This window comes from Garra rufa, chromosome 21 (genome assembly GCF_049309525.1).
Source record: "Garra rufa chromosome 21, GarRuf1.0, whole genome shotgun sequence".
Taxonomy (NCBI): domain Eukaryota; kingdom Metazoa; phylum Chordata; class Actinopteri; order Cypriniformes; family Cyprinidae; genus Garra; species Garra rufa.
Window position 1 is genome coordinate 28490127 of NC_133381.1, and position 13531 is coordinate 28503657.

Sequence of the window (13531 nt, forward strand, 5' to 3'; positions counted from 1 at the left end):
TTCCAAATCTTTTTTGTAAAATTCAACAAATGAGCAAAGACATGAAGTTAGAGTTATAAAATTAACATGGATAACGTAGCTCAGAGAAGTTGGATTTGGAAGAATTTGACGAGAAATCCAGTCACAGTGAAATTAGAGTAATGAAATAAAGTCTGGTACTGTATTTTGACAAATCTTATCAAAGTGTGTTGTATTTTTAGGATGTCTAAAACTGAAAGGAAATGTATGAGATTACTTGAATAAGACGAAGCCTGTTTATGAAAAAAATAGCTAACTATAATTTTTTTCCCCAGTGTTTGCACCTTTTCGTTGCTGTGCTTTATTCCCTTTTGCAATTTTTTTCTTGACTCATTTGTTCTTAATAATAAAAACAAATGAGTGTTTGAACAGTTTGGTGCTAAAACAAACATTTACGCACCAGTGGTTTTAAAAATTATGTAATATAAGTACTCCTACCATGTTTAACTGCTGTTGTCATTCACTTAGGTGATGCTGGTGATATGTCAGGTAAGAGACACTACTTTTTTTAAAAACAGAATGTTGCTATAAAACATTGTCCCACACTGACACTTATTTATTGAATTAATAGCATACTTCAAGGATCCCTGGGTATCCCTGGGTATTAAGACTTGTGTGACTTAATGCAATGTAAATTATGTCTCCTACTTAAATTCGTAGTAGAAAACCCATGAAACATTTACGTTAATTACAAAACTTCACATCGTTTTATGCATATTTTGGACTATGGTTCTAAACGCCCCTGGATATCAAGTGAAATCCGCTCTGAGAAACTCCTTTAGTGGCTGCAATGTCATAACAAGCGTTGGCATGTTTAAATTCTGCCAGGATGGCTTATCTTGTCTCTTCCATTTGTAAGTTCTTTTAATAGCTGTGGTCTACTAAAAGCCTCAAAGGCATCAGGGCCAAAGTGGAGAGAACAAAGACGCAGGTCTTTAAGAAGTTTTACTCGTCCACAGGCATCTTCTCATTCTTTTTTGCTAGGAAATGAAGTGAAGATTTACATTGTTTGCCCTTTGACTGAAAATTACAACCCAAAGGCCGACAATGTGGCATCATATCAGTTTTTTTTTCAGTTGTGTTGGTAAAAATAGCAAAAGGTAGCGACAGTAGCTCACCGAGTGCAACCATTTTACATCGTCGAAATAATGGTGCCCCCATAGTCCAAAATATGTATAAAAAGATGTGGAGTTTTATAATTAACATATAAAATGGGTTTTCTATTACATATTTCAGTAACAGACATTGTTTATGTTATATTTAGCCTTACAAGTCTTAATACCTAGGGTTCCGTTTCAGAATTAAATTAAAAAAGCTTTAGAATACAGCTATATCACTTTACAAATCTAAGAAAGAGTGGACAAAGAAAGTCTTTTTTTGTATTTGCAGCCACGTCTCCTTCTATCCATGTGTGGGAAGCCATGAATAAACAGACCCTCTCTGTGCTGCGCTGCCATCATTCTAGAGGCGTTTGCTCAGTAAGCTTTAGTGCCACCGGCAAACTGCTGCTTTCTGTAGGTCTGGACCCCCAGCACACCCTCACCATCTGGAAGTGGCAGGAAGGTACAGGTCAACAGACACACACACACACACACACATACACAGCATTCACTCTGTGCTCTGCTTTTATATCAGGTTTGTGATCTGAAATTCTTTGCAAAGGTGCCAAAGTAGCAAGTCGGTCTGGCCACACCCAGAGGATCTTTGTGGCAGAGTTCCGGCCTGATTCAGACACTCAGTTTGTATCAGTGGGAATAAAACATGTGCGTTTCTGGACGCTAGCCGGCAGGGCTCTGCTTAGTAAGAAAGGAGTTCTCAGCTCCATTGAGGATGCCCGTATGCAGACCATGCTCTCAGTAGCATTCGGAGCTGTAAGTATTCTTCTGTTTCTACAAGATGTTCAGCTTGACTTGTAATTGTTGTTAGAGAGGGAGAAATTAAGGAATAGTTCACCCACAATTATTATTATTTTTTGTAATAATTTTATATACAATATATGTAATTATAATATATTTTTTTATATATTTTATTTTTTATGTTTCTACTTTTGATTTTGATCAATTTATATCCTTGTCAAATGTGACCATGGACCACAAAACCAGTCATAAGGGTCAATTTTTTAAAATTGAGATTTATTTATCATCTGAAAGCAGACTAAATAGGCTTTCCATTGATGCGTGGTTTGTTAGGATATGACAATATTTTGCCGAGATGCAACTGTTTGAAAATCTGGAGTTTGAGTGTGCACAAAAATTTAAATATTGACAAAATTGCCTTTAAATTTGTCCAAATTAAGTTCTTAGCAATGCATATTACTAATTAAAAATTAAGTTTCAATAGGAAATTTACAAAATAATAATAATTTTGACCTATAAAATGTATTTTCGGCTATTGCTACAAATATGCCTGTGCTTTAAGACTTGTTGCGTGGTCAAGGGTTACAAATAATAATGAAAGTGATAATTTATTTTTTAAAAATGTACCGATCTCAAACTTCTAAATGGTTGTGTATGCCACATTTTATTAATATGTATGCGGGAAAAAAAAATTGAGAGTTGCAAAATAACTATTTCTGTCTTTCACAAGATAAGACATTCATAAAGGATAGGAATGACATGAGGATGAATAAGTGATGGCAGAATTTTTTTTTTTGGGTGAACTATCCCTTTAAATGAATGTGGGAATGTGTGTGAGTAGATATTTATGTATGCAAGCATATGTGTGCATTTGTGCATTTGTTTGTGCACTTGTGTGTCAGAGCTTAAATGGATATTCTCACAAATTAATTCAAAAAGTTGTTTATGATTTTAACAAAAATTACATTGCTTTTTTTTTTTTTAAGATTCAGTGTAAACGTATTACTAAAAGTATTTAAAATGCTGTGCTTTGCCATGTTTGTGCTGTTTTTCTCTTAGAGGTCACTAGATTAGTGCAGATTTGTTTTCTTTTCAGAATAACTTAACATTTACAGGTACCATTAGTGGAGATGTGTGTGTATGGAAGGAACACATTCTAGTGAGAATCGTGGCTAAGGCTCACACTGGACCTGTGTTCACTATGTACACCACATTACGTGACGGGCTCATTGTGACGGGAGGCAAAGAACGACCGTAAGTGGCTTGACATTTTCAAATAACTGTCACTAAAATATTTTGGTTTTCTGAATCTGCGTTGAAATTCTCATAAGGTGCCATAGTTAATGAGAGGATTTGTTTGGGCTGCCCTCTGCAGGTCTAAGGAGGGTGGTGCGCTGAAACTGTGGGATCAGGAGTTGAAGCGATGCAGAGCCTTTAGACTGGAGACGGGTCAGATCATCGACTGTGTGCGCTCTGTCTGCAGGGGAAAGGTACAGCACTTACACAAAATCACAAATTAAAGAGGATGGGGAAGTCGAAATATTTAGAGAATAAAGTCAAAATTATGAGATTTAAATCAAAGTGTTACGAGAATAAAGTTATAATATTTTGAGAGTATATTCTAGCCTTTTGCACATGCAAATAGCCTGGATTGGGAGCACCGGAAGATATTCAAGTCTCAGCTTTCAAAATCTGTCAGTTTTATAGCAAAATACAAGCAATATGTCTATTACAATGTGTTTTTCACGCTCTTTAATGTGGCGTGACAGATCGCTGTATTCAGCTTGTGAATCAGTCATCTTTCCGATTACAGTGAGACATTCATTTAATTAAATTAGGCTATAGGCCTATTGTTTTTATTTCGCTATAAAATTTACAGATTTTAAAAGCTGAGACTTTGCTTTGTATTAAAAGTACCAAAAGCACAAAGCTTATTGCTATTATTGGGTGGCTGGTGCACTACAAATAGGCCTAATGAATGCAATCGAAGACGTGAAATATTATTTCCAAGCATAGTGGCCCTGCGAATATAGCACGTTATGATTTCGGCTAAAAATCTCACATATAGTTAAATAAATTCCGGTGGCCTGGCAACTTCTCCTGGGTCTCCCAATCCGGGCCATTTGCATGCGCAGGCTTTACTCTCAAGATATTATAACTTTTGCTACAATTTTACAAACTTTATTCTTGAAACATTTCGACTTTATTCTCGAAACATTTAAAATGTATTCTCTTAAATTTGCCCTTATTTACAAAACATTTCAACTTTATTCTCAAAATATCAACTTTATTCTCAAAACATTTCGCCTATATTCTCAAAACATTTCAACTTCATTCTCTTAAATTCGACTTTATTCTCGAAACATTTCGACTTTATTCTCGTAATTTCAACTTTATTCAAGGTTAATTTTGCATCCGATGTCTCCTTTAAAAACATATAGGACCAAACATTTGTAAATAATAAATAAATAACAGGGCCCATACTATTACAAAACTACAACAGCGTTTTACAACAGCGGGATCTGAAAGGTCCTCGAGCGAGAAGGCTTCTTGAGCCGCAGGCTATCGGCGCAAAAATGTTATATTTTTTAACATGTCACTAAAACGCAGTCATAGTTTTGTAATAGTATGGCCCCTGTTATTTATTTATTATTTACACATGTTTGGTCATATGTGTTTTTAAAGGGGTCATCTGGTGCCACATGCACTTTTACAAGCTATTTGAAATTAAATGTGTGTTGGGAGTGTGTGTACACAACCACCCTAGAATGACAAAGATCCGCCCAGTAGTTTTCTTTTAATTTAGTAAAATAATTTGCCCCTTCTCATATCGAGCCGTTCTCAGATGCCTGTTGTTGTGGCGTAACACTGACAAAGGGCGGCTCCTGCGATAGTTGATAGACAGCAGTGTTTTAGCATAGACCCGCCCCAAGTGTAAACTGACAGCACTGAGGGAATGTGACCGCTGATCTATCTAAATGGGTTAATGTTTACACGACTCATTTCTCACCATACTGCTTTATAAACGAGGGTCAGTATAAAGCTTAGCTTTGTAACGCTAGATGGTTTAAAACGGTGTCTGTTAATGATTAAGATGTAACGTTAACACAATACCTGCAAACATGTTTACAGCCTGCAACTGCATATGAGTAAAGACTATAACACTCACATTTATGTATTTCAATATTAGGACGGGGTAAGTTATGTTAACCGATCACTTTTTTCCTCTTGTTCAATCAGCTATGCCTTAGTAAACACACCGCGTTCAGCTCTGTACCACAATAAACACAGTAAACACACCGCGTTCAGCTCTGTACCACAGTAAACACAGCGCGTTCAGCTCTGTACCACAGTAAATACAGTAAACACACCGCGTTCAGCTCTGTACCACAGTAAACACAGCGCGTTCAGCTCTGTACCACAGTAAATACAGTAAACACACCGCGTTCAGCTCTGTACCACAGTAAACACATCGCGTTCAGCTCTGTACCACAGTAAACACATCGTGTTCGTATCTCTCTCAGTACTCTACCCTGCCAGTACATATAAAGATAAATCAAAGTGACATTAAGTTCACTAACCATTCAGACAGCTCCAGTATAAGCCGTAATTGCCAAACTTCTTTGCGGGTGTCATCTCGTTTCGGTTCCAACTCCGGTTTTTAAATTAAATTTTAAATGGATTCTTCAAAGCCCCCCAAGTGCCATTTTCCCCCAAACTATACAACTATACCCCCAACTGTTGTCTAGGCAACACCTCGTGTGCTATGTAATGACACGCCCCACAGAACTGAGGGGCGGGGTGAGCAGAGGTTCATAAAATTTAAAGGGCCAGGTACTGATATCGCTTGCTGAGAACAGAGGCATTTTTTACCAGGTAAAATGAGTTTTTTTTACACTACCATAGAGAATTTTTAATCAAAGTATATTACAAACTTTTCATTTGCAACCCTAAAGCATCATATTAACTTGTGGAAAATGGGCATCGGATGACCCCTTTAACAAAGACATTGGATGCAAAATTCACTTCGACATAAATGTGTCTTGGCAGTGTGTGGACACAGCCACTTCACAATGATAAAAATCCATTTTTTTTTTTGTCCCCAAAAAACCTAAACAGTTTCAATTATCAAGCCATTGACAGACAGACATTCTTTCGATTTAGCCCAATGAGTTATGCCTTGTGTGGGTTGCTGGTGTGCTGTTTTGAAATTTTATTCTATGATTTTCTCAATTTGTGGACACAAAATAAATAAAACGATATTTCTAAAGCCACTAAGAACTAGCCTTAGTCAAAAAAGATCATGCTGGTTAATAAATTTTTGTAAATAGTATGGCACCCTGTGTCCTCTTTCTTGATTCTTTAGGGGAAGATTCTCGTAGGCACTCGGAATGCTGAGATCATTGAGGTTGGTGAGAAGAATGCAGCGTGTAACATTCTGGTTAACGGCCACATGGATGGTCCTATCTGGGGACTGGGAGCTCACCCCACCCGAGACGTCTTCCTGTCTGCTGCTGAGGATGGCACTGTGCGCCTCTGGGACATTTCAGAGAGGGTAAATTATATAATGTCTGTGCATAGTGATTTTCCTCTGAGATACAAGCTGATCGAAATGCTCTCTTGTATGGAAAAACAGAAGATGCTAAATAAAGTAAACCTTGGTCATCCTGCACGTGCGGTCAGCTACAGCCCAGAGGGCGACATGGTGGCCATCGGCATGAAGAACGGAGAGTTTATCATCCTCCTTGTTACCTCACTCAAGATATGGGGGAAGAAGAGAGATCGGCGCTCTGCCATACAAGATATCAGGTGAGACTGATGCTAATTATACATTTTTTATTTATTTATTTTATTTTATTTTTGAGTGAAAAAAAATAAGGTATGAAATACTAAAGGCACTTCCATTTCAGGCAGAAACAAGTTTCTGTATTGTTATTTCTAGGTGAATGCTATTTCATTCTGGCATTAACATGGTATATTGCAACAACTAAAGTTTCTTTTTCTCAGGTTCAGTCCAGACTCGCGCTACCTGGCTGTGGGTTCCAGTGAAAATGCAGTAGATTTTTATGACCTAACATTAGGACCGCAGCTCAACCGCATCAACTGCTGTAGAGACATCCCTAGCTTTGTCATGCAGATGGATTTTTCTGCTGACAGCTGCTTTGTGCAGGTACAGCATGTTGGGCTGTGTATGTGTGTGTTCACTTATTTGTATGAGAGAACATGAGCAAAAAAGTGATGATTGCATGAAATTAACTTGTCAAAAGTAGTACACTTTACAATCATTTACAAAGAATTCTTATTACAACAATTATGTACTTAAAATTCGAATACATTTAAAATGTACATTTATATTAAATGCAATTAGTTGAGAGCTTTAGAGGGCATAATAACTTGAAATATAGTTCAAATGCACTGCTGAGCAATAAACCCTGCAAAGCCATGGTTTACACAAATTTAGAAGAGCTAAGGGGTGTTATTAGGTTGATTTGAGCACTTGGAAATAAAATGCTTACACACTTAACTGTTTGTGAGATTAAGAGGAATACAGAAAATGAAGTATACATGGACCTTAAAGGGAAAGTTCACCCAAAAAATTAAAATTACCCCATGATTTACTTCCCTTCAGGCCATCCTTGGTGTATATGACTTTAACAAAATTAATTGAATTCCAAAAAATGTCCTGGCTCCTCCAAGCTTTATAATGCTAGTGAATGGTGGTCAAGATTTTGAAGCAAAATAAAGTGCATCCATCCACCAATTAAAGGGATAGTTCACCCAAAAATGAAAATTTGATGTTTATCTGCTTACCCCCAATGCATCCAAGATGTAGGTGACTTTGTTTCCTCAGAAAAATACAAACGAAGATTTTTAATGAAAACCGGTGCAGTCTGCCAGCCTTATCATGGAAGTGGATGGGCACCAAACCTTTAAAAGTAAACAAAAACATGCACAGACAAATCCAAATTACACCCTGCGGCTCGTGACGATACATTGATGTCCTAAGACACGAAACGATCGGTTTTTGCGAGAAACTGAACAGTATTTATATAATTTTTTACCTTTGATACACAGCCACGTCCATCTGTCATGAGCACGAGTTTGGCTTCAGTCACGTCACATGTGCACGCGCTCTAGCATAGAATACGCAAACGCCGTAAGGGGAAATTAGTGAAAAGTCCCGGATGAGTTTGTGCAAGCAAACGTAATCTTTTAGCTTTAAATCGGTTTAAACAATCAGGATACGCGCAAGTAATTACCATTTTGAATAGCCGCTAAACCCACAATCTTTGTGCAGTGTGGAAACAATGAGTGTCGTATTCATGCGACAGATCGCTTCCGGCGTTTGCGTATTCTACGACAGAGCGCGTGCACATGTGACGTGACTGATGCCAAACTCGTGCTCAGGAGAGATGGACGTGGCTGTGTATCAAAGGTAAAAAAATGATATAAATACTGTTTAGTTTCTCACAAAAACCGATCGTTTCGTGTCTTAGGACATCAATGTATCGTCACGAGCCGCAGGGTGTAATTTGGATTTGTCTGTGCATGTTTTTGTTTACTTTTAAAGATTTGGTGCCCATCCACATCCATGATAAGGCTGGCAGACTGCACCGGTTTTTATTAAAAATCTTCGTTTGTGTTTTTCTGAGGAAACAAAGTCCCCTACATCTCGGATGCATTGGGGGTAAGCAGATAAACATCAAATTTTCATTCTTGGGTGAACTATCCCTTTAAGTGCTCGACATGGCTCCTGGGGGTTAATAAAGGCCTTCTGAAGGGAATCGATGCATTTGTGTAAGAAAAATATCCATATTTAAAACTTTATAAACTGTCTAGCTAATCTAGCTACCACTAACTGTCTTACACATTTTCACGCAAATGATGCGGGACATAGGCATAGCATAAGCTCCGGTGAGATGTGCTAGTCTCACCAGAACCATGAAATCCTCAGACCTTTTTCTTCATCATGACCAGTGTTCTAACCAGAGCTTATGCTACACCTACATCCTACATCATTTTCTGGAACACCACTCTTTCACGAATGCATCAAGTCAAGTCACCATTATTTATACAGTGCTTTTTACAATGCAGTCCTTAGGTTGTTCTTCCTCCATTTATACACAAATTAGTAATTTAATGTTTTTTCTCTCTGTTGTTTCTGTGCCAGACAGCTTTAAATCAGCTCTATACAAAGTTACTCACTATGTCCGCATGCTTTGCTCTCTGCAGTTGTCTACTGGTGCTTATAAACGTGTAGTCTATGAGGTGCCTTCTGGGAAGCAAGTCACTGAGCAAGCATTGATAGACAGAATAACCTGGGCTACATGGACAAGGTAAATGACTGCAGCACACTCACACATCAGCAGCTGAAACACAAACTGATCTGAGATGCATGACAGTCTTAAATGATTTCATTATTCCCACTGATTGAATCGAGACCAGTAAATCAGATTAGTTAATAGTACTCACAGTCATTCTATCAGACTTCAAGATCATAAGTATCACTTTAGTGAGGAGATTAGATAAATTTGTGTTCTTATTCAGTCCAAATTGAAAATGTCTGTGTGACACAAATTACAAATAGCAAAACACCTATTGTTTTCACCTAACTTCTAAGTTCGTGTCTGTGATTGTGGCATATTGTTTTTATCACAGTAGTTCTCCTGATTTATTTTCTTTCACAAGATAAATTTCTTGTTTTGCTGCCTGGTGTACCTTTATTATAGATCTTTTGGATAACCGTTGTTGGTTCCAGCACTGCTGGCATCTCATAAAATAAAAATAAAATCCAGTTCTGTCAGTAAAGTCACTGTTTACAATAGCTACTCCAGTACTGCAGTGTTTGGGTGTCTCTGTAGTGTCCTAGGAGATGAAGTGGTGGGGATCTGGTCCAGAAACACAGATAAGGCAGACGTAACCTGCGCTTGTGTGTCTCACTCTGGCCTCAACATCGTCACAGGCGATGACTTTGGAATGGTAAAGCTGTTCGACTTTCCCTGTCCAGAGAAATTTGTAAGTATACCCCAAAAAAAGATTCTATCATTATATAATCACTCTAATGTTATTCCAGTTGAAGGTTATTATAGGTTTTGAGTTTTTAATTAATTTATTTGTTTAATTAAATGAAAAATGTCAAATGATTTAGTTTAGTTTCAGTTATTTTATCACGTCTGTTTACTAGCCTACTTTCTGTATTTACCCTGTGTGCATTTTATGGTTATTTCGACACACTGATACTCTGTCCTCTTTTTGTTTACATAATATTACACACCATCACCATAAAATCCTTTAAAATATAACAACATGCAATAACAGAAAACCTTTGTCCACATTTTATGGACTTATAGACAACATATATGTCTAACAATTTTTGCTTCTGACAATCTTCATAAGTATTTGTACAAATGAAGGTGGGCTTCATTTATTGGTGATACAGTATTTCATAATTGTTGATCATAAATTAATTCTGCCATACAAGAGTGCAACTAAATTGACATTAGTCAAAAGTCCTGTCTATAGGTTATAAATATTAAAATGATACACATTTAAAATGGCACTTTGTAATAATGTCAAATTGAAATTTTTACTTGAAAGTATATTGTAAATAATTGTTTGCTTTATATAAGTACACATTTTGATGTGTTGACTAAACAAAGTGATGATTATAATTTTAACTAGTGTTGTGCATTTGATGTTGCATTTAAATGTAATATATTTAAAATGTACTAAATTGCAGCTTAATTACAAATGCAACATGACATATAAGTTTCAACAGAAATGACATGAAAGGATATTTTAGTTGACTAAAAATGCTTGTCAGAACATTCAGCAGTACATTAACCATATTTCAATAAAAATAGAAATTAAATTATGAAATAAAGATGTACTTAAGTCCTACTTAACTGGGGGCTTAAAGCACTCTGAAGTTTTTTTTTTAAACAAAAACAACTTAATTTAATTGTAAATAACATACAATAGCAGTTATTTGTCTGAAAACATTACATTCACTTCACACTTAAATATATTATACGCCATTTTAGTGCCACATAAAAAAATATATGATTACGAGATTCAAGTCGTAATATTTCGAGAATAAAATTTTAATTACGAGAATAAAGTTGAAAAATTACAAGAATAAAGAAAGTAATGTTTCAAGAATAAAGTCTAAATGTTAAGAGAATAAAACTGAAATTACGAGAATAAAGTCAAAAGGTTTCGAGAATAAAGTCGAAATTACGAAAATAAAGTCAAAAGTTTTGAGAATAGTCAAAATGTTTCGAGAAAATGTATTCTCAAATTTTGAGAATAAAATCAAAAGGTTTCACAAATAAAGCCGAAATTAGGAGAATAAAATCGAAATTACGAGAATGAAGTCAAAAGGTTTTGAGAATACAGTCAAAATTTTTCGAGCATAAAGTTGAAATTTCAAGAATGAAGTCTAAATGTTTAGAGAATAAAGCCAAAATTACAAGAATAAAGTTGAAATTATGAGAATAAAGTCGAAATGTTTCAAGAATAAAGTTAAAATGTTTCAAGAATTATGTCGAAATGGCCCAGATTGGGAGCACCGGGAGAAGTTGCCAGGACACCGGAATTTATTTTTTAATATTTGTGTGATTATTAGCAGAAATCATATCATGTGTTATACTACTGTAGCAGGGACAGTAAGCTTGGAAATAATATTTCACATCTTTGATTGCATTCTTCAGGCCTATTTGTAGTGCCCAGCCACTCAATAATAGCAATAAGCTTTGTGCTTTTGGCACTTTTAATATAAAACAAAGCCTCAGCTTTCAAAATCTGTTCAGTTCTATAGCAAAATACAAATAATATGTATTTCAATGTGTTTTCCATGCTCTTTAATGTGGCAGGACAGATCGCTGTATTCTTGTGAATCATTCCTCTTTTTGTTTACAATGAGACATTGGTTTCGTTGAATTATACTGTTTCTTTGTAAAAATTTCACCACCTACTCCGCAGAAATGTCTGTGGCATGTAATCTTTTATTCCTCACATGTATTTAATTAAAAACAACAATAAAACGTTTTAGACTCCAACTTGTTAACGTAAGTTATATTGTTGTCTTTTCTGAGGTATATAAATGACTATTCAAGCTGGTTTATTCACAGTATAATACAGTAAATGATTGGAAATAATATTTTACATCTTCCATTCATTATTTCTAGCATGCCAACCACCCTGTAATCACAATAATTTTGTGCTTTGTTGCTTTTAATATGACACAGCTCAGCTTTCATTTCTGTCAGTTTATTATAAATTATAAATTTGTTTTTCCTCTTCATTTCAAGTTTATAGCCCGATATAAACATGAAGGTACATCAGAAACGAATGTTTCACTGTAATCGGAAAGGTGACTGATTCACATGCCGCTTAAACTGAGGCGAATACAGCGATCTGTCACTTATCTGAAAAACATATTATTGTAATAGACATATTGTTTGTATTTAGCTATAAGTCTCGACTGACATTTGACGCCAAATTGATATCAAGGTGCCTGCTGAGTAAGTACTCATTAAAGTATGCTAAAGTATATTTCTTTTTTTACAAGTGTTAATAGTGCTGTTCCTACAGATAAATATAAACCACAGACTAATTTCCGCTGTCTCTGCATATTGCATTTTACTGAGTGTTGAGAAAATGCCACAGCATGTGACTGCATCACAAGGCAATAAAAAGCAGCAAAGGGCTATATGTGACAGTTCTTGTCAACACAGATCAAAACATTCTCACAACAGCCAAAGTTCAGCTGTGTAATTGGGTTTTAAAATTTTTATTTCCATTATATGTGACCCTGGACCACAAAACCAATCATAAGGGTACATTTTTCAAAATTGAGATTTTTACATCATCTGAAAGTTAAATAAATAAGCTAGGGACAATATTTAGACAATATTTGGCCGGGATACATCTGTTTGAAAAAACTGGGAATCAGAGGATGCAAAAAATCAGCATATTGAGAAAATCGCCTATAAAGTTGTCCAAATTAAGTTCTTATGGTGGGAAATTGACAAAATATCTTCATGGAACTATCTTTACTTAACATCCTAATGATTTTTGGCATAAAATGTTGACCTATACAATGTATATTGTATGCTATTGCTACAAATATACCTGTGCTACTTAAGACTGGTTTTGTGGTTCAGGGTCACATATATATTCATACTCTGCACACATGTTCTGCACTCATTTTTGCTTTTTCAAGGATAAAATAGCAAACTTTCTCACTAGAATATGTTTCCTTAGGCCAAACACAAACGTTTTCTGGGCCACTCAGCCCACCTGACCAACGTCCGTTTCACCAACGGGGATCGCTTTGTCGTCAGTGCCGGAGGCGATGATAGAAGGTGCTTGTTCTGTTGTGGTTTCATTCTGTTCCTCACAGGCCCCATCTTGCTGGACTTTCTTTATTATTCTTCCTTTTTTTTGGATCCACATATTGAGACAGTTTCACAAAATTCTAACCTATCATGGAAAAACAATGCAGGTTGGTCACAATTATTGGCACCCCTAAAAAATATTTTGAGTAAAATATCTCTGGAGTATATTTCCATTTTTAGCATAACAGAGTGACTAAGAGCATGGAATTGCCCTGTTCCACAGGATTATAAATATGAGTGAAAACAAAGGCCTAA

The 13531-nt window shown here is 36.0% G+C and overlaps 1 protein-coding gene across 1 annotated transcript in view; it reads left to right on the top strand.

Annotated features, from left to right (window-relative positions):
• eml5 (EMAP like 5) overlaps positions 1-13531 on the top strand; it is a 106375-nt gene that overhangs the window by 89472 nt on the left and 3372 nt on the right. Inside the window, exons 33-43 of the mRNA XM_073826798.1 lie at positions 487-507; positions 1408-1581; positions 1681-1889; positions 2971-3128; positions 3250-3364; positions 6241-6429; positions 6511-6683; positions 6882-7044; positions 9108-9211; positions 9737-9890; positions 13143-13243. Of these exons, the coding sequence (XP_073682899.1) occupies positions 487-507; positions 1408-1581; positions 1681-1889; positions 2971-3128; positions 3250-3364; positions 6241-6429; positions 6511-6683; positions 6882-7044; positions 9108-9211; positions 9737-9890; positions 13143-13243 (1561 nt within the window). The remainder of the gene's footprint in view (positions 1-486; positions 508-1407; positions 1582-1680; positions 1890-2970; positions 3129-3249; positions 3365-6240; positions 6430-6510; positions 6684-6881; positions 7045-9107; positions 9212-9736; positions 9891-13142; positions 13244-13531) is intronic.